Raw genomic sequence first — 24,727 nt, 5'->3', positions numbered from 1 at the left:
TAGCAGCGCAGACAGACTTTATTAGTGATATCAGTACAGCGGAGGTGCCCACAGAACAGGGGAGAGGGGACCCATGCCTGGACCAGTCCCCTCCTTCTGCCCTGCTGGGCCTTATGAGGATGGGGCCTGGCCTGGACCAGTTCTTCCTGTTCCACCTCAAACACTGGGGATGGAGAGCCCGGGACTGGTCTCGCTTCCTGCTCCTCTTGTCTTATCCAGTGTTATTTCCTTGAAGGGATTAGATCTCTTCCCTCCCCAGCCCTTAGGCAGGGAACCCAGGTACTGAAAAGGGCAGTTTGGGGGACCTGAGACCTCAAGAACAGCATTCAGGGCCCCTTTCTGCCCCACACCCATGAGTTCCCTGGGGCCCAACATGAGCAGGTAGAGGGAGGAGGGGGGCATCTTCATGGGGTCTGGGCCCCAAGACGTTTGGGCTTAAGGGAGCCCCACAGCGACTGAACACCCCTGCGGACAGTCCAACCTACACGTCTGGCAACAGACTCTGCAGGGGGTGCTGGGAGGCAGGAGGTGGAGGTCTGGGAGCGCGCATCCAGACACTTCTGGTAGCGGAGCTGCAGAGAGGCAGACGTGCACTTACTTTCCAACCTGTCCCACGTGAAGTCCCACCACCACCCTGCTACCCCCCTTGCTTACCATGCACGCAGCCTGTACAGCCTCTGAGAGGCTGGCAGCGTTGGGCTCGCACCAGAACATGTGGCAGCAGAAGGAGGCTGGGCCGGCAGCCATGATGAATGCAAAAGTGTGGACATCTCTGCCCACAGCAAGGAAGGAGAGGAAGCGCACCCGACACTCCCCTAGAACTGCCTCTGTCTGGAGGAAAGGAACCCAGTTAAAATGGAACATCCTCAGACTCAGGATCTTCCCCTCACCCCTGGCAAGGCACAACCAGGCCTTCTACCCCAGCTCTTTACCTGCTGGTGCAAGATGGTTAGTGTAGCAGGGGCCACACTGACATGACTTGGGGTCCACTGTTCACGAGTACTGGAGGACAGGACTGACTCCAGGGCCCCATTAATCACGTCTACCCCTAGAAGACAGGGACACAAACAGCACCACTGAAGACAGGGTGAGAATACCCCAGCTCTACCCTTGGCCTTCAGTTCTGACCAAACTCAGAGTCCTTGTTCCATCCCCACTCCACCAGCCCGTTTAAGAAGGGCTTTCTTAGTTCACTTAAAACTTTTTTTTTTTTTTTTTTTTGGTACCAAGGATTAACCCAGGGGTGCTTTACCACTAAGCCATATCCCCAGACCTTTTTATTTTTTATATTTGAAACAGCGTCTCACTAAATTGTTTAGGGTCTTGCTAAGTTGCTGAGGCTGGCCCAGAACTTGTGATCCTCCTACCTTAGCCTCCTGAGTCGCTGGGGTTACAGGTGTGTGCCAACACACCCAGATCAAAAATTTCTATAATGTTCTCGATGGTCAACATGTCTGACTTTTAAATAAGTCATATTTCCATTAAAACACAATATTTTCCTTCACCTGAAACTACTTTTAAACACTTCCATTCATGCATCCCACTTTTGCTTGAATGCAGCAAGAACCAACACAGGAGCACAAAGCTCAGTAGAGGCATGGGTTCTAGTCCCTGCTATATTAATGAACTGACTGATCTACTACACCTTCATAAAGAGTCAACACAAAAGGTACATGCCCCTGTGGTTCATGCCCCTTTTAGTGCCTCTGAGTTCCTATTGGGAGCAGACCACATGGCTGCTTTCTGAACAGAAGACAAAGCAAAGGATAAATGTCTTCCGTGAAAGTCTCCTCCAACCTTGGCCTTGCTCATCTTACCTCTGGCTGAATCAAGGTCAAACTTCTCTCCCAAGTGTGCAAGTCTTTCCAAAACAGGCCTCATCTGAACTGTCAAGCCTCATAATTTTACTGCTCTCTGAGCTTCAAATGATTTATATAGCATTTATTAACATCTAATCTTGGCAAATGGCCTGCTAGGCAGATGGGGAATATAAAGCAAGAGAGGAGGATGTCCTCATGGGACACAGACAGTGATTGAGGGAGAAGCCTTTGGAGTGCCCTTGTGGCACTGGCTGTCTGAGAATTCCAGATTCTCATCTTTCAGGTCCTGGCTGGGAAGCCTTCTCCAGAACAGGGAAAGGACAAATCTAAGACAATTCTTACAATATCTTATAACTGCTGGAAACTCTTTTTAAAACTGGACTGTGGCCATCTCAAGAGCAGAGAGCGTGTTTGATTCATCTCTAAATCCCCGGTCCTAACACAGAATTCATCTGCTGAAGGATTCCAGATGCATGACTAAGTCACCTTCAAGGCAGCACGGGCAAACACACCACACTGGTAAACCGAGTAACACAGGAAGCCACAGGAGGGTGACCACACAGGTAGGAGTAGAAATACCAGGTCATACTGTAAGGGAACCCCCAAAACAGGGCAGAGGGGTGTGATGTCTATGAATTTAGGCCAAAGAAATGGGAATCCTCCAAGTTTATAGAGGTGCGAAGGACATCAAGGTCAAATTGCTGAATTTGTAAATAACTGGGAGTGGAGCCTGGTCTCAGTTTCGGGGACATATTGACAGGGAAGTGGCAAAAGCAAGGAAATGGCTGGGTGCCATAATGAACACCTGTAATCCCAGCCACTTGGGAGGCTGAGGCAGGAATATTGCAAGTTCAATATTGCTAAGTTGCATGGGCAACTTAGCAAGACCCTCTCTAAAAATGGAAAGTGAAAAGGGCTAGGGATATGTCTCAGAGGTAGAACACTACTGGTTCAAACCCCAGTGACAAGCATACATACATACGTACATACCTACATACATAAATTTAAAAAGCAAAGAATGTGGTATAGAAAAAGGCTGTCAGATTTAGTAACAACTCAGGACTAAAACTTACACCCTCCCCATCAGACTCATACTCCCAATCTCTCTTATCCAGCTGTACTTTTTTATAGTTGTTGACTTCTAAAATGCCATATACTTTACTTATTTTATTGTCTATCTTCCCTTCTATAGAATGTAAGCTACCTGAAGACAGGGTTTTTTGGTTTTTTTTTTTTTTTTTTTCAGTTTTGTTCATTAATGTATGCCCAGACCTAGAATAGTACCTGACATAAATCAGGTATTCAATAATCATTTGCTAAATGAATGAATCATTAATGAATGACCATTGCAGCTTCAGTAGGAGAAATATTTAAAAAGGAGGCTAAAAGGGGAGTATAGATAGCCAGACATGGTGGCACATGCCTGCAATCCCAGCCGCTAGGGAGGCTGAGACAGGAGGATCACAAGTTCAAAGCCAGCCTCAGCAAGCTATTGAGGCTCTAAGCAACTTAGTGAAACCCTGTCTATAAAATAAAAAATATAAAGGGCTGGGGATCACCAAAAAACAAATATCCTAATTAATAAATGGGCTAAGGAACTGAACAGATACTTCACAGAGGAAGAAATATAATCAATCAACAAATGTATGAAAAAATGTTCATCTATAGTAATTAGAGAAATGCAAATAAAAACTATTCTAAAATTTCATCTCACCCCAGTCAGAATGGCAATTATCAAGAATAGAAACAATAATAAATGTTGGTGAGGATGTAGGATAAAAGGTACACTCACACATTGCTGGTGGGACTGCAAATTAGTGCAACCACTATGGAAAGTAGTATGGAGATTCTTAAGAAAACTTGGAATGGATCCACCATTTGACCCAGGTATCACATTTCTTGGTTTATACCCAAAGGACTTTAAAGTCAACATACTATCATAACTCAGCCATGTCAATGTTTATAGCAATTCAATTCACAATAGTTACACTATGGAACCAACCTAGGTGTTCTGCAACAGATGAATGGATAAAGAAGATGTGGTATATATGTTTATGATGGAATATTATTCAGCCTTAAAGAAGACTGAAATTATGGCATTTGCAGATAAATGGATGGAGCTGGAGAATAATATGCTAAGGGAAATAGGCCAGTCCCCAAAAACCAAAAGACAAATATTTTCTCTGATGTGCGAATGCTAATTCACAATGCAGGGGGGTGGCTAGGGAAGAATAGAGTTACTTTAGGATTAGGTAGAGGGGAGTAAAGGGAGGGGAGGGGGATGGGGTATGAAGGATAGTAGAATGAATCAGACATTATTACCCCATGTATATAACTATATGACTGGTGGTATTCTCATCATGTATAACCAGAAGAATGAGAAAGTATACTTCACTATATATGATGTATCAAAGTGCATTCTACTGTCATGTTAAGCGTCCCTCGGTTCAATCTCTGGTAACCAAAAAAAAAAAAAAAAGGCGGGGTGGGGAGTATAGAGAAAGCAGGAAGTGAGCTAAGAAACTACCTGTCCAAAGGCCTAGTTTAACCAAAGCAGACCTACAGAGCTGTGTAAAGTGACAGATTGAAGTGGGGGGGACCCGATATGGGACTAGGGCTAACAGCTCATAACTGGAAGAGTCAAAAAGGGGTTAGAAATTAAGGGTGAGGAGGAGACACAAGCCTCCTGCTCCTTCAGCATGCTGTGCTCACCTCTAGCTCCAAGTCTTTGGTAGTGAATCTAATTGGAATATCTACTCCTCTGCAAACCCAAGCTTTCCTTCAGAACCCCAATCCCCACCTTTTCAAAGAAGGGCTTCCTCTTTGAAAGTAAGGTTTTGGTCATTAAAATCAGCATGGTTTGAAGCAAAGAGCAGAGATTTAAAGATGACCAGGGTTTGGGTTCTAGGACTACCATTTCTTGGCTCGGTAGGTAATCTGAGGCAAGTCTTACTCATTTATTCCTTCATCTGTTTATTCATTCACCGCACTTGTTTAGTTCTTCCTCAGTGTCATTTGACACATGACACCTGACACAGGACACTCCAAGAAGCAGTCTCCTTTTTCCCTCCCACCTATCTCCTACTCTCACTATCCTTGGAAGAGTCATCCTCTTCCACCCATCCATTAAATGTTGGAGGGCTCCAAGGTTAGGCCTCGTCTATTTCCCTTCTCATTTCAGGCTGTCCACCTTCTGGGGTCGATCTACTCCACACATGTGACTTTGATTCCTTTACAAACCCATGATACACTATCTCCAGTTCAGATCTCTGCTCTCAGCTCCAGACCTGTGAATCAAGCTGCCAATTCAACCTTGCCAAGGGTACCTCAAACTCAGCATGTCCAAAACTGAATTCACAATCTCCACACCAAAACTGGCTTCTCCCAGCATTTGCTGCCTTTAGGGAATGGCACCACTACCCAGTCAGGTCCTAAACCAGGATGCCAATAGTCATCCTTAATATTTCTGTCTTTCACTCCTAAAATCAGTCTCCAAGGTCTATCGATTTTAATTGTCTAAGAAGCTCTTGAACCCACATGCTCCTCTTCAGTTCTACCATCAGTAGTTATAACTACTGCAAGAGTGTCCTAACTGAGCTACCTACACTCATCTCTAGCTGCTTAACATCTTTCTTCATGGTATAGACAAAGTGAGCTTTATAAAATGCAAACCTACTTATGTCCATTACCCTCCTGAAATTTTTTCAATGGTGTTATGGTTTGGAAAGTGTCCCTCAAAGGTCCATATGTTGAAGGTTGATCCTCAGCCTATAGCACTATTAGAAGGTTGTGTTATCTTTAAGAAGCAGGCCTACTGTGAGATCTGTAGGTGGTTGGGGACATGCCCTTTAAAAGGATGATAGGACCTTGGCTTCTTCCTTACCCTTTGTTCCTGACCATTTTGTGAGTCTGCCATATGCTCCTGCATGATGTGTTGTTTCACTATAGATCTAAAAGTAACGGAGTCAACTGATCAGAGGCTAGAAACTCTGAAAATGAGCCAAAATAAGTCTTTTCTCTTTATAAGTTGGTATCCCATGTTTTTGTGATAGTAATGGAAACTAACAAAAATGGCTCCTTGCTGCCTTTTAGGCTGAAGACCAAATCCTTCACCTGGTCTCTGAGGTTCCTCACTGCCCGACCACTGCCCAGTTCTCAGCCTGGCCTTGCTCTGCTAGCCTTCTCTCAGTGTTTTCCAAGTACCAAAGTGTCTCCCACTCTGGACCCTCACACAGTGGTTCATTCTGGAAAGATCTTTCCCTATCCTGCACCTACCTCCATCCCACTTTTCTACACGGGTTTCTATTCATGCTATTTACTTCAGTTCAAATGTTACTTTCACAGGGAAGTTTCTTCTAATCCCCCAGAATAGATGAAAATCCTGTTACATCTTGCTACTTTCTTTCTAATGACTAAGTTTATTATTACCTTTGCATTTATGTGATTATTTGGTTAATCACATATTGATATTTCCACTGTAACCTCCTGCACTCCATGAAGGTAAGACTATATTCATTGTTCTCCCAGTGCCTAATACAGGGCCTGGCACATGGTTAACTTCAAAGGTATTTGTTAAGTGAATGAACAAATAAATATAGGTATCATAAAAGCATAGTTTCCTCAGTTCCTTATCTAGAAATAGGCATGAATCATGATCCCAACTTCATAGTATTATCAAAAATTAAATGTCATAATATGGAAAAGCTTGAAACCTGGGTGGTGGTGCACATCTATAATCCCAGTGACTTGGGAGTCTGAGGCAGAAGGATTGCAAACTCAAGGCCAGCTTCAGCAGCTTAGTGAGGCCCTAAACAACTTAGTGAGACCCTGTCTCAAAATTAAAAAAAAAAAAAAAAAAGGTCTGGGGATAAAACTCAGTGGCAAAGTGCCCCTAGGTTCAATCCCCAGTACCAACAACAACTAAAATGGAAGGGCCTGAAAACAGTAAAGCATGGGTCAATGGTGCTTACTGCTTTCTCTGGATGCTCATGATCCACAGCTGGTGCTATAACACCAAACCCATCTTTGGACTGCTACCTGGTAACTCCAGTCACCTAATACCTGTACCCCAAACCCACCAAAGCTTTTGCACAGAATGCGGGAGTGGGCTATCCTTCTCTGTCTGGCTCAGCAGTGGTTACGTGACAGGTGCTCAGTGAAGGCATGCTGACTGCTGCTAGAGGTTAAGCCACCGGGTGCAGTCAGGACAGAGCTACAGGGAGATGGGATGAATTCTGAAGGGCAGGGAGACACCAAGTGTAAGGAAGGTCCACTAGAAAAAGTACTGGAAGGCAGAGGGCAGGGACAGAGCTCTGGGATCAGGACGATGGTCCCTGGGTAGAAAGGACATACATACCAACAGGTTTAGCAACAGGCACATTCCCCAGGTAATAGACTTGGAACTTCTGTACCAATTCATTCTTAGGTGCTGGGAATTCCACTGGGAAAAGAAGAGGAGTCAATTGTGGTGGTAGACCTTGCTTACTCCTAGTCTTCAACACCAGGACATAACCTGGGCATTTGCCCAGACAAGACCCCACCTCCGCTTCTTCTCCCTGATTCCTTAACCAAAGTCCCTTCACTTATGTGATCCAAAGTATTTAATCTCCAAGTGCTCATTTTTCTCTCATGACTGAGAGCTCACACCTCTTCCTTTGGTTGCCCCACCTTTGCCAACAAAGTTGAGCTGGACCTGGTGGGGCTGTGATACTAACCTTGGAAAGGGACATCCACAAGTTTAGAGTGGTCCAGAGACAGTCCATTTACCAAGCATCTAGCATTGCGCCGTTCCGCCATGATCTGAGGAAGGAAGGAATGGACGGGAGGAGAGGCGGGGTATCTATTAGAGCTTCATGGCCTTGGAACCCCCCACCCCTTCAGTGACTCCACCCACGCCCTTGTAGAGCAAAGGTGGCAGCTGGTCCAGGGAGTGGAGGGGGCCGTGCCTTAGAGCAGATCTCATGCAGGCTGGTGGCGATGTTCTTGGCAGGTGCCTCACAGCGAAACACGTGGCACTTGAGCATCTGGGTCAGCTTATCACGAGCTACGTAGGCAAAGTCCCTGTTGGGGGAGGGGCACCTCAGTGTCTCCCAGAGCCATCAAGTGCTGAGCCTGACCACCACCCCACCCACATCCTCCTTGCCCATCACAGCTTCTCCAGTTTCTGCCCTTGGACGATGCCCTAAAGGTGCTGCCTTCTGGAGGGAGGGTAGACAGGCAAGCATGCTGAGGAAGGGCTTAATGGTTAAGCACAGCGGGCAAGAAGGGGCAGGGCAGAACAGGGGAGCTAGGGTGCTTCAAGGTGTCTGATCCAGGTGTGGGAGGGGGGATGATCATGGCAGATAGGTATAGTACCTCTCCCTGGGTCCGGCAGCACAAGAGAGGCAAAGAACAGAGTTAGGGAGGAGGACTTGGACTGATGGATGAACCCCACCCTCAAATCCCAGGCCTTGCTCCCACCTTCCACTGTCCCGCCCAACGCCCCACACTCGAATGCTGATAATGGGCTGGGCGTGTAGTAGGGCCTGGGTCTGAGGTTCCACCAGCTTTAGTGTCTCGTCCTCCAGCTGCAGCAGCAGATCCTTTCCCTGCAGGCCCCAAAAGCAGACACTCATTGGTATCCCAGCTGGGAAGACAGCTGATTTCTGCCACTTCCAGTTCAGGCAACATCAGCCACAGCTGGAGGGTCTTGCTTTGGTGTCAGACCACCCACCTGCAGGCCTCACTCTGATAGAGGTCACATGTCCCCTCTCCCATGACTTCCTTTATCATCCCTGGGGCTGTTAGACAACCATTCCCCACAGTCTCAGGCTGAGGTCACTCATCCATCCCACGGGTGGGCTACTTGGGCTGACCCAACACCCCTCCCCCAGTCCCTCCTTGGGCAGGTAAGATCTCCCATCTCTCACATTCCCTGCACACTCCCATAGCACCACCAACTCCCTGGTTCAGGCCCTCACCTCGCCCCAGCCCCCAGACATGGGGTCATGCAGATTATTTTTGTGGTAGGAGAGTTGACGGATGCAATTGTTGACTGCCACGCTGCTGCGTCCTGGAGCCAGCTCCTCCTCAGTCATCTCCACCCAGCCTAGGGAACGCACTGCGAAACACTGCCAGACACAGAAGGGATTGGGGTAGAAAGTCTTAGCTGAAACTGGAGACGCCTTGGGCACAGAACAGAGAATTTCCTGACTCAGAACTTGGCAGGTGGGAGGGCATTCTGAACTAAGACTGAGAAGCCCCTTAGCTAGGATGTGGCCAAGAAGAGGAAAAGCTCAGAGGAGACCCCTACTGGTACAAGGAAGCATCTAAGACTAGCCTGGAAGGGTCTGTGGCAGGTCACTGGGCTGGCTGTATCAAAAACTGATGAGCCTTCAGCTCAGACAAGTGGCTCTGTGCTAAAGACTGGAAGAACTCCTAACTCAGGACCTGGAAGCTTCACTAAGACTAAAGATACCCTCACAGCACTCCATGAAGGGTTGACCTGCACACCACACAAGGGGTTCCAGTCTGCAGAATGGGTGCCAGTCTGGAACAAACCTTGATTCCTGGGTTGGCATTCCGTGGAGGCAGCTTCTCCTCCTCTTGGGGCAGTGGCTCTGGGCTGGAGGCAAATGGCAACACTTGACATGGTGCCCCATATATGGAGTCATCCCAAGGCCCTTTCCAAAGAGATCCATCCCACTGCTAGCCCACTGTGTCCAGTGACTCACCTGAGGCTCTGAGCTGGGAAGGGCAATGTCCCCTCCTCAGGGTCCTTCAATCCCAGTTCCATTGGGGCCTCCTCACTGGGTTCATCCTTGGGAAAGAAACTGAGGAATCAGAACCAAAATGATGCACCTTCTCCAGCTACCTCCATGGTGAAGCAGGTCCCCTCACCCACCTTCCAAAACTCTCCATCCTCAAAGCCTTCTCCATGGGCAAAGCCTGTCCAGGTGAGCTGGGAGAGGGGATGGGAGAAGTGAGTGGTTGCTTCATCCTGTTCTAGCAGCACACACCCTCTCCATCCCTGGTTAAGAAACAATAGGCCACTGAGCCTCACCTGGGACTCCTCTTGGGGACTGTTCCCCTGTGAGGGGGAGCCCTGTCCAGGGGGTTCCCACTGGGTGGTCCCTGTTGGGATGTGCCAATAGTAGGTCCCTGAGGTGTCCTGGACCCTCATCCATCCAGCCGGCAGGTCGGAATCCGTCTCGAAGGCGTTGGGGTTCCAGAAGGAATCTGCCAGGTGGGAGACTTGGTGAGGGTCAGTCCACTCAAAAAACAGACAGCAGATCCTATGCTCAGTCCCCTCCCTGAGACCCCACACTTGAGATGAAGTGGTGGGGAAAGGGCCACAGCACAGCATGGTTCCTGCTTCCTTCTAGAGCCTTTAGTATTGAGTCACCTCATGGGGGACCACCAGCAGGGAACATGGCTCAGGTCTCCTCCTGGGCCCTGCTACTGCCTACTGTGGCCACATGGAGAGAAGGAAGAAAGCAGGAAGGAAAGAAGGATGGGAGTGAGAGAGAGGGTGGGTGACCCTAATTAACCTCTCATACATCATATATATCCATATTTTGGGGTACGCAAAGGTGCACACACCTACCAGCTCCTGCACACATACATGTGTACACAGACACATAACATATACAAGCCCTACCACATACCTATGTAGCCACAAACACAAGGGTATGCCACACACAGAAAATGCCAGCACACACGGCAGGTATCACATACAGGTGCACATATGTGCACAGGGGCACACACACACCAACTCCATATACTTCTGAAGACGTGTGTACAAATAAAGCTATATATACTAGCCCCTGTCACAGGTGTGCAGATGGCACACCACCATAACCCAACACATATGTGGATACCACACATATAGGGGGATGCCCATTCAGACACACAATACATGTCAATCCCCGGCCCCATCACACCCATACCATGACCCCTGGCACATGTAGATGCAGGCAAATACATTATGCACATACATACATACCATGCGTCTGTGACATACACCCCTCCTTCACCAGCAGAGCTAGACCACTCCATCCCTGGCACCCAGCTCATATATCTCCACCTCTGCTCTCTCTGCCAGCCCCAGCCCACATCATGCCCAGCCCCATGCTGCCCCTCACCTGGGCTGCTGTCCTGAAGGATGATGGCCAGGAAGAAGTCCTGGGAGAACATGGTGCTCATTCCTGGCCCCTCCTGCTTCCACCCTCCCTCCTCACAGCCCCTCCAGCCCTGCCAGCTGGGCTCACAGCCTGGTGCTGGGCTGCAGAGAAAAGCTCATCCCACCCCCTTCTCACCAGGGCAGAGCGTCTGCCAGGCAAGATCCTCCCCCGCCTGGAGCTCACTAGGGAGGGGCCAAGACCACCATACTAGAGAAGCTCTTTGGGATGAGGATGGGAGTAGGAAGTGGGGGTCTCATGAGACCCTAGCCCTTCCTGCTTACACCTCTTCCTCCTGACCCTGACCTCTCTCCCCCAATCCTGAATCTCCATCCCACTCTTCAGCAGTCACCTCAATGCCACAGTCAAGCCTAATCTTAGGAACACTAGGAGGCTCAGCCTCTGGGGAATAGCCCAGCCACCTAGAGCCCTGCAGAGCCTATAGCTCTCAGCATAAATAGGGTGTGGCTTCAAGGCCCTCAGGGATCCTTCCCCTGCCTAGAACCTGCCCAGCGGTTTGAACCTAAGGGTGGTCCTTGAGGGCCTGGACCCTAGCAAGCTTGAGGCAGGGCTTGGGGCTTCCCAGCACCACCCCCCCTCACCTGCTAGGGCCCAGCTAGGCTGCAGCGTCTCCTCGGCAACCGCAGCACAGGACCGGCTGGGAGCGCCCAGGCTGCTGACGTGCTTTCCGTTACCAGGGAAACCAGGAATCCTGACTGGTCCAAGAGGCAGCACTGAGGGACAGGCAGTCTCAAGACCCAGGATGCTGGGCAACAAGGCACAGAGGGGCTGGTTACACCAAGGTGCTTGCACACCTGACATGAGCTATTTAGCAAAGTGCCTCACCATCCTCAGCTTACAAATGAGACGTGCCCACAGACATCCAGTGAGGAGGGGCTCTTCTTGCCCATCTAGCTGCCTTCTAGGCAGTCATCACTATCTCTCCAATCCCCACATCAGGCTCTGACACTCAGCTGAGACTCATCAAATCCAAGTTCTTCCCCAGAGACCCTCCATTGCACTCAGGGCTCTTCTGCTAAAACCTTCCAGGAACACCAGCAACCAGGAGCCCCTGCCCTCGAGAGTGGCAGCCTATTTCATGGAGGGTCAGACACTTCTGGAATCTGGGTCCAGTTCACCATCTCCTGAGTCACACACATCAATCCATCTGCCATTCCTGTCAGCCTTTGCCTTCCTGCTTCAAAGAGCTTCATCCTTCCGATTTGTCCTGGAGGGCAGCTTCTCCCCCCTTGACCATCTGGGAGGCCCTTCTGGAGCTTGGCACATCTCCCTCCAAGCACAGCCTACAGGGGCCTTTGCTTCCACACACATGCATTTATTCCAGAATGGACACTTTTCTGCATCAATTCATGCAGGCATTTACGCACGAATCCAAATATTCATGTTTCATTCCTTCCTTTCTTCATCCATTCACAAATACCTTCGTAGCAAAGCCAGGTGTACTCATTTGCTCAGGATACAGTGATTCACTTAATGCTCTCCCCTCTCTCCATCCCACATCATCACTACCACAGGCCAAATTACTAGCTTTTTTTTTTTTTTTTTTTTTTTTCTTCTAACCTGGATCACTGCAACAGCCTCATAACTGGTCTCCATTTTCCTATCTAGTTTCCACCAATCTGGGCTGCACATTACAGCCTGAATGATTCTTATGAGAAGCTAAACCAATCAAATTACTCTAAATGAAATACTTGTAATTATTTTCTCATTGCCTTCAGGATAAAATCCAAATTTCTCCAAAGGTTTTATGTGCTATTATGAGCCAGTGTCTGCCTCTCAGCCTTATCTCTGACCACTCTTCAGCCTCCCCATTTCTCTGGGACACATCTTTCATTTTCCCAAGCCCAGCCTCCCTCCTCTCAATCTTCACCTCGCTATCATCCACTCCACCTTCAGACATCAGTGTAAAAGGTCACTTCCTGAAACTGACCCACTCTTCTCTCCCCCACCACACACACAGGCAGGTAAAGGATTCCTCCCACACCTCCCCATCATCGCAGATCATCATACAGATCGTAGCTACTTCTGTTTCCCCACTGGACTGTGAATGCACATTTCCTGTGTAGTACACATCCCAGCATCTAGGACTAGACCAGGTACAGAACCTGGTATGAACCCAACATAGGGAGTAAAGTTCATTCATTCATTTATCATCTATTCACTTAATTCACTCATTCCTGTATTTAGGCATCATATCAACAACTTTGTGGAGATCCTAGGATGGAAAGGAGAAAATAAGTTGTGCTCAATCCTACTCCCATTCCTACAAGAGCTCAAACCTCTGTGGTCCTCATGATCATAGTGATAGTCACCAGAGTAAGAAGTGACTCAGCCCCTTCTGGGACTGGCCCCACACGTCTACCCTCAATACCCACAGTCTCTCACCAGGGCATGATCCTTAAGACTTCTCTTGCCACTCCCACATACTTGCTGAGATTGCTGCCCCTGCCCACATGCCCTTCCCAGTTCTTCAGCACTCCTACCCCACAACTCCCAGAGGCTCCTAAGTGCAGCTACCAATGATCATCCAGAAACCACTAAGCTCCAGGCCTCTATTTAACCAAGACTCACTCCCTAGGTTTTCTAATTAGTCAGATAGCCTCAGACTATCTGCAGACTGATGAAAGCCTCAGATTGATTTTGTGTGGCCCACATAGTGATTTTGAAAAAAACAGAATTAGTTGCTAATGTTTAGAGATTGGGATATTTTATATCAATATCTAATTTTCAGTTTCCCTTGAACTGGCTCCATTGACACTACAGTTTCAACCCTATACATTACTATACTCAACCCTATAAATAACCAGCTGGAGTGAAACAAAGGCTGTTCCTTCTTAGGGGCTGGAGGTACCAGGCTCAATGGTACACACCTTTAATAACTCTAATTCCAGATACTCAAGAGGCTGAGGCTGGAGGATCACAAATTGGAGGTCAGCCTCAGCAACTTTGCAAGACCCTGTCTCAAAATATAAAATAAAAAGGGCTGGGATGTAGTTCAGTGGTAGAGTGCCCCTGGGTTCAATTCCCAGTGCTGGAAAAAAAAGGTAGGGGAGGCAGGGTGGTGTGGGGTGGAATCAGTGACCATCAAAGGCTACTAACTTCACAAAAAGAGAAGCTTTTGGTATAGTCAATGCCACCTATAAAGTGTTCTTACAGAAACAAAACAAAAACCCTCAAATCTGAATCTGATCCAAGCTCTAAAACTGTCTACTAATTTACATGAAATCCAAGGGAAGAGGAACATTCTAAACACCACCACAGGGAATGAGTCTGAAAAATCCAGAAACCCCACATCAGAGAACATGGTTCTCTAGTTTAAAAAACAAAAACAAAAACAAAAACAAAAACCCTGAAAAACAAGGAGAGAGATGATGGAAACTTGTAGATCAAAAGAAACTTTAAGAGACATATCAACCGTGGACATATTTGGATTCAGAGTCTGAAGTTCCTAAAAGGTAGGGACATTTATTAGACAACTGGGAGAATAACATTGCCTGAGCATTTGATGATACTAGGAATTGTTTAAATGTTGTAGATAGGATATTGAAATTGTAGTATTTTTTAAGGAGTTTTTTTTTCTTGGAGAAATGCATATGTAATGCATTTACAAATGAAAGTTCAAAATAACAGGCTGGGACCCAGAAGTGGGTGGGGACATAGATGTAGCAAGATTAAGTATGTATTAGTAATTATTGAAACTGGGTCATGGGTAAATCAGGCTCATTACTCTACTATCTTTGTTTCTTGAATTTACTTGAAAATATCCATGACGGACTTTTCATAAGGGAATGGTGTGCTCTAAGCTCATCCAAATTGCATGTTTCCATAGTTTGGGGTCTGGGTATTAAGTCCACTGCCTGGTGAAGATGGAAGTGTTTTCTTTCTTTTTCTTTTTTTTTTTTTTTTTTTTTTTTTTTGACAGCACTGAGGATCAAACCTGGGGCCTTATGTACACCAGGCAACCATTCTATCATTGAGTTGCATTCCCAGCCCCTCAATCTTTCTACTTTTTTTTTTTTTTTTTTTTTTTAACAATACTAGGGATTTTTAACAATACTAGGGATTAAACCAGGGGTGCTCTGCAACATCCTCAATACCCCACCGCTTTTTTTGAGGGGGTACTAGAGATTGAACCTAAGGGTGCTTTACCACTGAGTTATGTACCCAATCTCTTATTTTTTGAGACAGCAATTGCTAAATTGCTGAGGCTGGCCTCAAACTTGTGATCCTCCTTCCTTAGCTTCCCAAGTCACTGGAATTACAGAAATGGCCCACCATTCCCAGCCCCACTAATCTTTACTCCATTCACAGAATTTCTAGGTTGCAGATATAGTCTCTTATCTGCTCTTTATTCCTCAGCTCTGTCCATATCTCTGTGAAATATTAGCAAATGTCAACTAATTTAAGTGTAAGCATAGGTTAATTCTTCCTTTGCTCCCCAACTTTTGGTCAATATACTATTCCTGAAAAATTGTATTGTTGCAATGGCTATCATGGTGCTCTGCACAGGGCACATGGATCATAAACATAAAATACTGCCAATCTTTCCAAAGAGACTTCTATGTGGAGGTACCAGTTGCTCCCTCTAGATCTGCCCTGCTAAAGCAGCAGGCTGCCAAGCACACCTCAGTGCATCCTGCTGTGTGCACTGGTGACAGAGTAACATAGGACTGAGAGATCAGGCCTAAATTCAGACTAGGTTTAGATCTCAGTTCTCCCTGTCATCTTCTAAAAGCTACTCAACTTTTGCAGGCTTCTTTTTCATCATTCGTAATATGGGCATAACAACAGTATCTACCTCAGAGCATTATTGTGAATATTAAATATGATAACGCTGAGCAGAGGGCCAGTAAGTGCCCAGTACCTAGTAAGTATCCAATAAACTGACTAGTCCATATATTAACCAAGATGGAATGCATAACAAATAGATCCATCCATCATGGAACATGTGATGGATAGAGGTATCAAACTGTCTATGCACTCTCTGGATGAGACAACCTGGGCAAGGCCTGCTGTGGACTGAGGACATGGACTCTGTAACTCATGTCTGGGCTGTCCCTGGCCTCTATGAAGCCTGACCTCTGCCCCCTCCCCAAACCCTCCCACATTCCCACATCAAATTCCACAAGGTACCTGTGTCCTCTGGGGAGCCATAGGAGGGGCTTCCCTGGGATAAGGTAGCCCAGCTTGAGTCCTCATCACTGGCTGCACTGTTCCGCATACCAAATAGGAGACTGGCACTCTTGCTGTGTTCCCGGGGGCCATCTGTTAGGGTCTGGGGCCCAGGGGGGACCTCCACACTCTCCAAGGGTTCAGGCAGCCCTGGGGGAGAAGACAAGTCCTCCTCTTCATCTTCATCCTCATCTTCGTCATCCTCCTCAGCCTCCCCTGCTGCCTTCTCCTCTCCTTCATCTGGCCCCTGCTCCTGGGTGCTGATGATAAGGCCAGGTCCTCGAAGCCCTCGATTGGCCGCATTGTGGGCTGAGAGCTCCAGCTCAGAGTATAGATGCATCAGGCCTTTGGGGCCTAACGGTGCCATTTCAGGCTCCTGGTTGGCTTCTTCTGCCAGGGTCAAGGTCACGTTGCGGTTCTGGTCACGGTGGGCTGTGGCAGCCCGCCGGAGCTGGTTCTGGCCCTCCTTTAGCCATTTAGCATTGGCAGGGCCTGGCTCAGGCCCACCACCCTCCCCCATCGCACTGCGCAGGTCCTTGGGTCCCACAGCTGTAGCCTGCAGCTTGGCGTTGAGCAGCTGGTTGTGAGCAGCGTGCAAGGGCAGGGGTAGGCTCAGTGCAGGGCCTCCGTGGCTATTGGCATTAATGGCCGACTGGCTCAATGATGATGGAACAGACATGGCCTTGGCAGATCCTGTGGAGCGGGGAAGGGAGACCATGTTGAGCAGCTGATAGCAGAATAGCAACATCCTTGTTTCTGCCTCACACCTGTGCCCTGACTCTCATCTCCCCACACTCTGTAAACCAGCACACACTGCTCTGTATACCATGAGAATGACTGGGCTCAACTTCCGTCCCTGTACCATCACCACCATCACAGGCCAGGACCAGGTGTGCTGCCCACTGCATCCCCAAATTCCCCAGCCCTGATCATCTGGGATAGCACAGTCAGCGCCTGCTCTGCCCTCACTACCACCAACAGAGCCTCCACACAATGGCTCTCTGTGCATCCCTACCCCCAGCTCATCCAACCCGAGCTTACTGTGCCAGGGACACAGCTGGCATGGGACTGGCTCATGTGTTTTGGACACTGGACACTTAGTGTCCCTTTCTTCCTGCCACACTGCTATCCCAAGCCCCATCAATGTGAGCTCCCCAGGATGTTTGAATCATTATAAATAAACTCAACCAGCTCCCAAGCCCTCCCTATAATCGGGACTGGGTGGACAAGAGCAAATGAGTATAGAGCTAACCTTCAGAGCATGGCACAGGAAGGCAGGTCACAGAGGAAGGGTCTTGAGCTCCAATTCATGGTTCCTTTGACCAGTCAAAATTACATTTTGGTGACTATTCTATGAAGTATCTAACCTTGAACACCAGTTCCCCCCTTACAGCCCTTAAAATGACCAATGCCTGGGTCACCATAGAAGCCTTGGATCTAGACCCTCCAGTCCTTCGTGTCTTTGCCCGGATGTTACCTCCTCAGTGAGGCCTTCCCTAAGCACTCATTTTAAAATTGCAGACTACCACTCCCCTCCTCTGCACCCCACATTCCTCCTAGGTTAATTTAGTATTTATTTTATTTCATGATAAATAATTTTGACCCTAATTTAAATTCCATGTTGGAGAGGATTTTTTTTTGCTCCCACCCACACAAAGACAGTATGCCTAGTACTTAGCACAGTCCTGGCACAGAGAAGGAAGACACTTAAAATGTGTTGAATGAATGTATGAATTTGGCCTCACATCTTCTCCAGGTCCCGTTTTAGCATATCCTCTGCCAGTGTCAGAAAACACTTAGGTTATGGCACTGTGTCTCGGAAATGGCTGGTGATGCTTCAACCTACCTCCACCTGCTTGTTGGTGAGAGGATCTCCTACTCTACAAAAACAGATGCCCTGTTCAGACGCCCTCCTCACCAGCCCTTCACAGATCACATCCCCACCATGGAACCCTCTCATTCTCCCTGACCTTCCATGGCTCTGCTATTCTCTTTCTCTGACCCCTACTATAAAATGTGCCCCACCAGGACCCTCGCTATCCCCTCCATCTCCCAACTCACTTCCCCCCACCAATTCTTCCTCATCCTAAGCCCTCACTGCAATCCTTCCCTCAGCCACCCCACCTATCACTCTCCTTTTGCAACAGCCTCACACAGAGTTCTCCCCTCCTAACCAACCCTTCCTCCAGTTTCCCCTCATTGACCATCCCAACACACACCACAGTTCTTTGTTTCTGTTTTGTTCTCAATTTTTTAGATTTTTTTTTAAGTTATCAATGGACCTTTATTCTATTTATTTATTTATATGCAGTGCTGAGGATCAAACCCAGGGCCTCACACATGCCAGGCAAGCATTCTACCGCTCAGCCACAGCCCGTTCTCAATTTCTTAGGAGTTCCCTATCTCCCTGCTCTCCCACTAAGGAGCTCTTCCCTACTCCTCACTGCCCCAAAACTTCCTGCCTCCTGCGCTGAGAACAAGTGTTACACTGCCTGAGCCAGGCTTCCCCATCACTAGGTGTGGTGCATGGTCCTGAGGCCGCAGCTCCACTTTCCATGGTTTCTAGCTCCTCAGATCCTAGTGGTGACGCTATGCATATATGATAGAATAAATGGAAAAAGGTTTCTGTCAATGTGTCTGCCTCACATGTAATTGTTAATCTGCTCAAAGTGACTCCACCTGGGCAATGAGGAAACGTATGGTCACTGGAATAAAGGAAGAAAAAAAATAGCTCTGCGTTCACCCAGAACCACAGTAATCTTCCAAAAATGGAAACCAGATTGTGTCACTCTCTGGTTTAAAAAATTAAAGGGCTCACCACTGCCTTTAAAATAATGTCTGAGCTTATGACCAGGATATTGGAGAGTCCCTGTGAGCCAACCCCTATGACCTCTCAGATCTCCTCCTCCTTCCTACCTTCTACATACCTTATACTTCAGTCATATGCACTGTGGCAGATTCTGGAATGTGTCACACACATCGGACAAAGCCCTAGATCTTTGTTTATACTGTTCTTTCAGCCTGGAATCCTGTCTCCCCTGTGAGAACCTCTACTTGTATTTCAAAACTTGGCTCATTTCAAAACAGCTCCTAAACAAACTTTCCTGTACTCTCCCCACCCTCCAGTGATTATTCCCTCCTTGTGTACCATAACACCCAGTGAAACATGGCATCAGAGTCTCTGAGGCCATGTCTTATTCAATTTTGCATTCCCATTACCAAGGAGAGTGCTGTATGTCTACCAGAGCAAGCTATCATGTGGAAGGAAAGGAAGGATGGAAGCCACAGACAATGGGGTGGGAGGAACCAGGAACTAGGAAGCTTGAAACTGGCTGGGAATCAATACCAAGAAAGCCTGTGTGGTCCCACATGGTAGGCATGAGCAAGGCAGTCTTAGGGAAGGTACTGCCAAATGATGGAGGGACCACTGAGAGGAGAGTAAGATGGGACAGGAATCCTGGACAAGTAAGGCTGAGGTCCAGCAAGAGGGGGGCGGGGAGAAATTCACTTAAACCTACCTTCCGGCTTAAGACTGTTCAACAGTGGCATCTCCATAACTTTTAGTAGGTGGAAGACCCAATGACTCTGACAAAAAGTCAGAGGGCTGACAAGCCCTTCTCTGAAGCAATGGTGAACAGAGCCAGGTTCTCAGAGGTCAGGCTGGGACCAAGCTGCTTAGCACTGAGAACTGTGCTCTGAGAGGGGCACACGCTCTCCAAGGCTAAGACAGTGAAAAGCCAGGTTGACTTCAGGGCAGTCCTGCCAATCTGGTCACTAGGGCAGAAAGTACTGGGAGTAGAATGAGGAAGATCTGCTATAAATGCTACAGCCTGGACATCATCCCAGACAGTGTAGCCACCATCATCTCCCTTTTTGAGGTCAAAAAGATGACCAACTAACCAAGCAGGGTGGCTCACACTTGTAATTCCAGCAACTTGGGAGGCGGAGGCAAATTTGAAGGCAGCTTCAGCGATTTAAGATACTCAACAACTTAGTGAGACCCTATCTCGGAAAAAAATTTTTTAAAAGGGATCGAATGATTAATTTCTTCAAGAAGGAACACAACTCAACCTTTCCTCTCCCACTTTGACACCTGGAGCCTCTCAAGGCATGGAAAGAGCCAAACAGGTTCTAGTTCAAGGCAAGAAGCTGGGCAGGAACTAAAAGGAGTGGCCGCAAAGCCTGAAAAAGCTAATATTATACCACAGGGGTAGAAACTGAGTCTTGCTGAGTCAGGAGTCTTCTAACCTGATAGCTTACTAGATTCGCTGCATGGTGGTAGGCATGGGGAAGAGTGATGAATAAGAAAGAAATGGTTCCTACCCTGGAGGAGCTCAGCCTAGGGGAAAGAGTCATCGAACAACTCCTTACAATGCAGCGACATGCCAGTATCTGTAACAGCATTGGTGCCAATATGCACTTCCTATTTACTGAACAAATGATTGAGCATTGTAATGGGGAAAGAAGAAAGCACCACCAGAGCCTGGGGCTTACTCTAGCCCAGCATCAGTGAAAGCCTGTCTGAGCCTGGAGCACAACCCTCCTTGGACCACCCCTTTCAACTCCCCCTCCTGTCAAAGATGATCTGCTCTTCGAATTACAGAGGAAAGGGAAGCCATTAGATGGGGAACATCCTCAAACATACAACTACCAACTTCAGCCCCTATCCCTGTTAATGCAGCTTCCATTCCCAGAACGACTCAGTAACAGCTCCTACCAAGGTCAACATGACCCCATGTCATTTAATCCAATGGACACTTGGTCATCTTGGTTGTACTCTCAGCAGCATTTGATCCCATGAACTCCTCGTCTTTCATTTGTGGCTCCCACACTCTACATTTCCCAGTTTTCTTTCTACCTTCTGGTTACTGTTTGTTGGCTTCTTAGACTCCTTTGCTGGCAATCTTCCTCTACCAGCCATTACAGGTGGAATTCCTCACAGCTCATTCTTCTGCCCTTTTCTCTTTCTTATCCCATTTACAGTACAGGTATTCATTCATGCCTGTGGTTTCAGTTCCTTCCAAATTTACATCTCCATATCAGACCCCTCATCTGAGCTTCACACATATACATCAACTTTCTACTCAACAACTTCACTTGAATATCTCAAAGGCGGCTCAAACTAATATGCTTACTTGTGTTTCTTCCCCAACTGGTTCTCTTTCAGGATCTGGGATGGTGGCATGATAAGACCATCCATTCTGTTGTGCAGATTAGAAGTAGGGGTATCATCTGAGATACAATATTCTCTCTCATTCCCAATATTCAATCTATGCCCAAGTACTAATCATTTTCTGAGAAAAATGTCGACTTCATCTACTCTGTACCTCACTATCATCAACAATGTACATCAAGGTCAAAGATGTTAAGATCAAAATTCTTAGTAAGGCCTAAACTATCCTGCTTAGCCTGGTCCCCACCTTATCCCTCATGCTCCCAGCTTTGGTTACTATCCTCTCCAGTCTCAGTGGTTTGGATTCCATGAAGACATCAAACTCTCTCCTTCTGCATGATTTCCCTTCTGCCTGAGGGCTTCTTCCTTTACTCTCTTAACCCAATCTCTACTCCCTTAGCCTAATGAACCTCCTTCATATCTGTTAGTTCAAACATCATATTCTCTGAGAAACCTTTCTTGACCCTCTCCTTATTCCCCAAGCAACTTAGCTTCTTTTTTCATGTGCTCTCAAAGCACCATACCTCTTTCCTTTGTGGTGTTTATTACATTTGTAATATTATACTTATTTGATTTCCATTCTAGATTTTCAACTTCATAAACCCAGTCTATTTTGCCCATAATTATATCTTCAGAACCTAACACAGTGCCTGGTATATATTAGGGGCTCAAATACTATTTGTTGAATGAGTTAATGTCATATGCTTTTTTTTAAAGGCTCACTTTGGATGCTATGTTGAGAATAGCTAAGGTGAGGTAAGCAAGAGAGCCTGCTCTTAGAGCTGTCAAAGAAAAAAGGGTGGTAGTCCAGACTAAGTTTAACAGTGGGAAGAACAGTGGGGAGGGAGTGAACAATGGATCTGAGAAGCATTTAGGTAATGGATGTGACAAAATTTGGTGAAATTAGATGTAGAGGCATGAGGGAGAAAGGTTAATCTAGAATGTTGCCCAGGATTCTAGCCTTGGAAACTGACTGAAAAGGAATCATTTCTGAAAGCTGAAGGAAGAACAGAGTTAGAAAAAGGATAGACAGGGATCAACTTGGGATCTGTAGGCTGGGAATTCCTATTAGAATTTCAAAAAGAGATGTCAAGGACAGTGGGATATAAGTCTGGATTTCAGGAGAGAAGTCTGGACCGGATACATAAATCTGGGATTCATCAGCATATACATGACATTTGAAACTTTTGGAAGTAAATAAAATACCCAGGGAGAAAGGGCAAAATGAGAAGACAGCTCAGGATGGAAACAAGAGCCTCATCAACATAAAAGAGAGGAGAGAGCAAAGAAGATTGAGAAGCAGCAGACAATGCTTAGGAGAGAAAACAGGAAAATGTTTCAAGGAGAGAGGACTGACAGTCAACTGAACACTGAGGTAAGGGGGATCACAGGAGAGTGTCCACTAGAGTTTGCTACATGGAGATCTCAGGTGACCTTGGCATGGACAGTTTCAGTGGGTGTCAGGATGGAGTGGAGTGGTTTCAAGAATGAATGGGAAGTTAGGAAGTGCGGATAAGATTTTGGCTTGAAGGGTGGAAAGCTGGAACCACAGCTGAAGGGGCTCAAACGCAACAGACACACAGGCAGATTCAAAATAGGGACGGAACAACCTCGGAACTGAAGGTGGGAAGACTGCTCCTAATGAGTGTTCCTAAGAGTGCTAGGCCTCCTGGCGGAACTGGGGACACAGCCGGCCCCTGGGCACACCCCTCGGTCGCTGAGGGCAACAGAATGCGGCTGGACAGAGCCCTGGCCTGGGACTCCCGCAGGAATCCCTGTGGCCTGCTTCCTACCCCACCCGTCCCCTTCCAGCGCTAGACCTCCCCTCCCCCACCCCACCCCCGCCGCCCCTCGTTCCGCGTCCCCTACACTTGCCCCCTAGTTGTCCCGACGAGCAAGAGGTAAAGATCAGGGGAGCGGGTGGTGTGAGGACCAAAGCAGACCCTGAGAGGGACACCGGGGGGTGGTGTGAAGAAGCCCAGTGGGAGGGCCGCCCACGTCTTGGGGGGCCTGGGGCCTGGCCGGGAGACCTGGGCCGCCACGAGGAAGGGGACTGCAGAGCGGGTCTCCTGCTGGGGGTCGGGATCCGGCCGCCGAGGTTGGGCCCCGGCAGGGGCAGCTCCTACCTGCGCGGCGAGGCCCCAGGCCCAGGTGGCGGAGGTGGCTCAGGCTGCGGGGCTCGGGCTGCGCCGCGGCTTCTCCATCACAACATCCCCCGCCCAGGAGCGCGCAGGCCGCGGGGCCGCGCCCCGAGCGGCGGAGGCGCGCGGGGGAGGGGGAGGGGGAGGGGCGCCATCTTGGGCCGGGCACGGGCACGCGAGCCCCTCTGGGGCGCACTTGCTGCAGCTACCTGGGGGCCCCACCCTGCAAGACGCGCGGCCCTCGGTGAGCACCCCGGCCACGACCCCTTGGCCAGCGGACAAGGCTGCACCGGGTTTCCCGGGACCCCTGGGACCCCTGGCCAGCACGGCACCGCCCTCCCCTGCCATGCCACAGACTCACCCTGCGCGCCCCGCAGGGCCGAGGCCCCGCACTCCTGCAGGGCGACGCACCCGAGAGGATGGAGCCCGAGGGGCTCTGGCGGTGCCGGGCCGCGGCGCTGCCGGGAGCGGCTCGCTGGAGGCAGCCTGCTTGGCTCTTGCGGCAACACTCCCTGACGTGCTGGTGGGGAGGCAATGAGGACACCGCGTTGGTGATAATAATAGCTCGTATTCATTGACCGCTCACAGTGTGCCGGGCTCTGTGTTCAACCATTTGCGTGCATTAAGCCTGTGTCAAATCAACTCTGTACAGTCGCCACAATTTTTAAATACTTAGTTTTCAGAGACAGATGCTGAGATTCAGAAAGGTAAAGCGACTTGTCTGCAGTCACAGTGGTGAAATTAGACTGCAAACTACTCCTGCTGCTGAACATAAAGCTATGACACAAGGCCTCGCAAATGTCAAGAGTAAATTGCTTCCTAGTAGAAATTCACAAGAAGGAAGAGAATTTGAATGAAAAATATAAAGGAAGGAATGGTGGGGCACAATGTTTACTGCGGATTCCAGTGATCAGATTACTGACCCAGAGACCATCAAGGATAACGAAGGGCAATGCTACCAATAGAATTCTCTAAAGGCTTACTCCCCTAAGGCTGAAGTTTAATTTGTCAAATCTTTTAACATACTGAACAACTGATTGGAGATGCATCTAAAAGTAAAGATATCCAAATCGTCTCCTCTTATTAGTCTTCTAAGGAGTTTCACTAAGGTGAAAAAGAACCCTCCCCAATACACACACACACACACACACACACACACACCTCAGTCTGGATGCAGCTGCCACTTCATCCATTCCCAATGAGCACCACCATCTCTGGCTTGCCCACGCCAGAAGCTTCAAG

At 48.1% G+C, this 24,727-nt stretch overlaps 1 protein-coding gene across 8 annotated transcripts; it reads right to left on the bottom strand.

Moving 5' to 3' along the window:
* Nucleotides 1–24,727, bottom strand: Apbb1 (amyloid beta precursor protein binding family B member 1). 8 transcript variants are annotated; one of them, XM_047518140.1, is made up of 16 exons: nt 24,647–24,727; nt 23,847–24,005; nt 16,133–16,864; nt 9,862–10,052; nt 9,703–9,759; nt 9,533–9,618; nt 9,360–9,423; nt 8,780–8,929; nt 8,280–8,407; nt 8,175–8,180; nt 7,766–7,880; nt 7,535–7,619; nt 7,177–7,260; nt 933–1,048; nt 655–831; nt 1–572 (listed from the first exon to the last, which is right to left on the bottom strand). In XM_047518140.1, exons 3-16 carry the CDS (start codon nt 16,848–16,850, stop codon nt 405–407), a joined length of 2,145 nt encoding a protein of 714 aa, XP_047374096.1. In that variant the 5' UTR covers nt 16,851–16,864; nt 23,847–24,005; nt 24,647–24,727; the 3' UTR covers nt 1–404. The 8 variants fall into 8 exon arrangements, with proteins under 8 accessions (XP_047374096.1, XP_047374090.1, XP_047374093.1 ...); XM_047518134.1 differs by lacking the exon at nt 24,647–24,727 and having other exon boundaries at nt 23,847–24,010; XM_047518137.1 differs by lacking the exon at nt 24,647–24,727 and having other exon boundaries at nt 9,862–10,037; nt 23,847–24,007.

Source organism: Sciurus carolinensis, chromosome 11 (assembly GCF_902686445.1).
Source record: "Sciurus carolinensis chromosome 11, mSciCar1.2, whole genome shotgun sequence".
Taxonomy (NCBI): Eukaryota; Metazoa; Chordata; class Mammalia; order Rodentia; family Sciuridae; genus Sciurus; species Sciurus carolinensis.
Note: the sequence above shows the minus strand (reverse complement) of the source record. Positions and strands in the feature narration are given on the sequence as shown.

Coding starts and splice junctions, on each gene's coding strand:
- Apbb1 (XM_047518140.1), bottom strand. CDS start 16,850: ATGTCTGTTCCATCATCATTGAGCCAGTCGGCCATTAATGCCAATAGC. Junction 9,760..9,861: donor GTCCCCAAGAGGAGTCCCAG/GTGAGGCTCAGT, acceptor CCCCTCTCCCAG/CTCACCTGGACAGGCTTTGC. Junction 573..654: donor CTGTACAGGCTGCGTGCATG/GTAAGCAAGGGG, acceptor GCCTCTCTGCAG/CTCCGCTACCAGAAGTGTCT.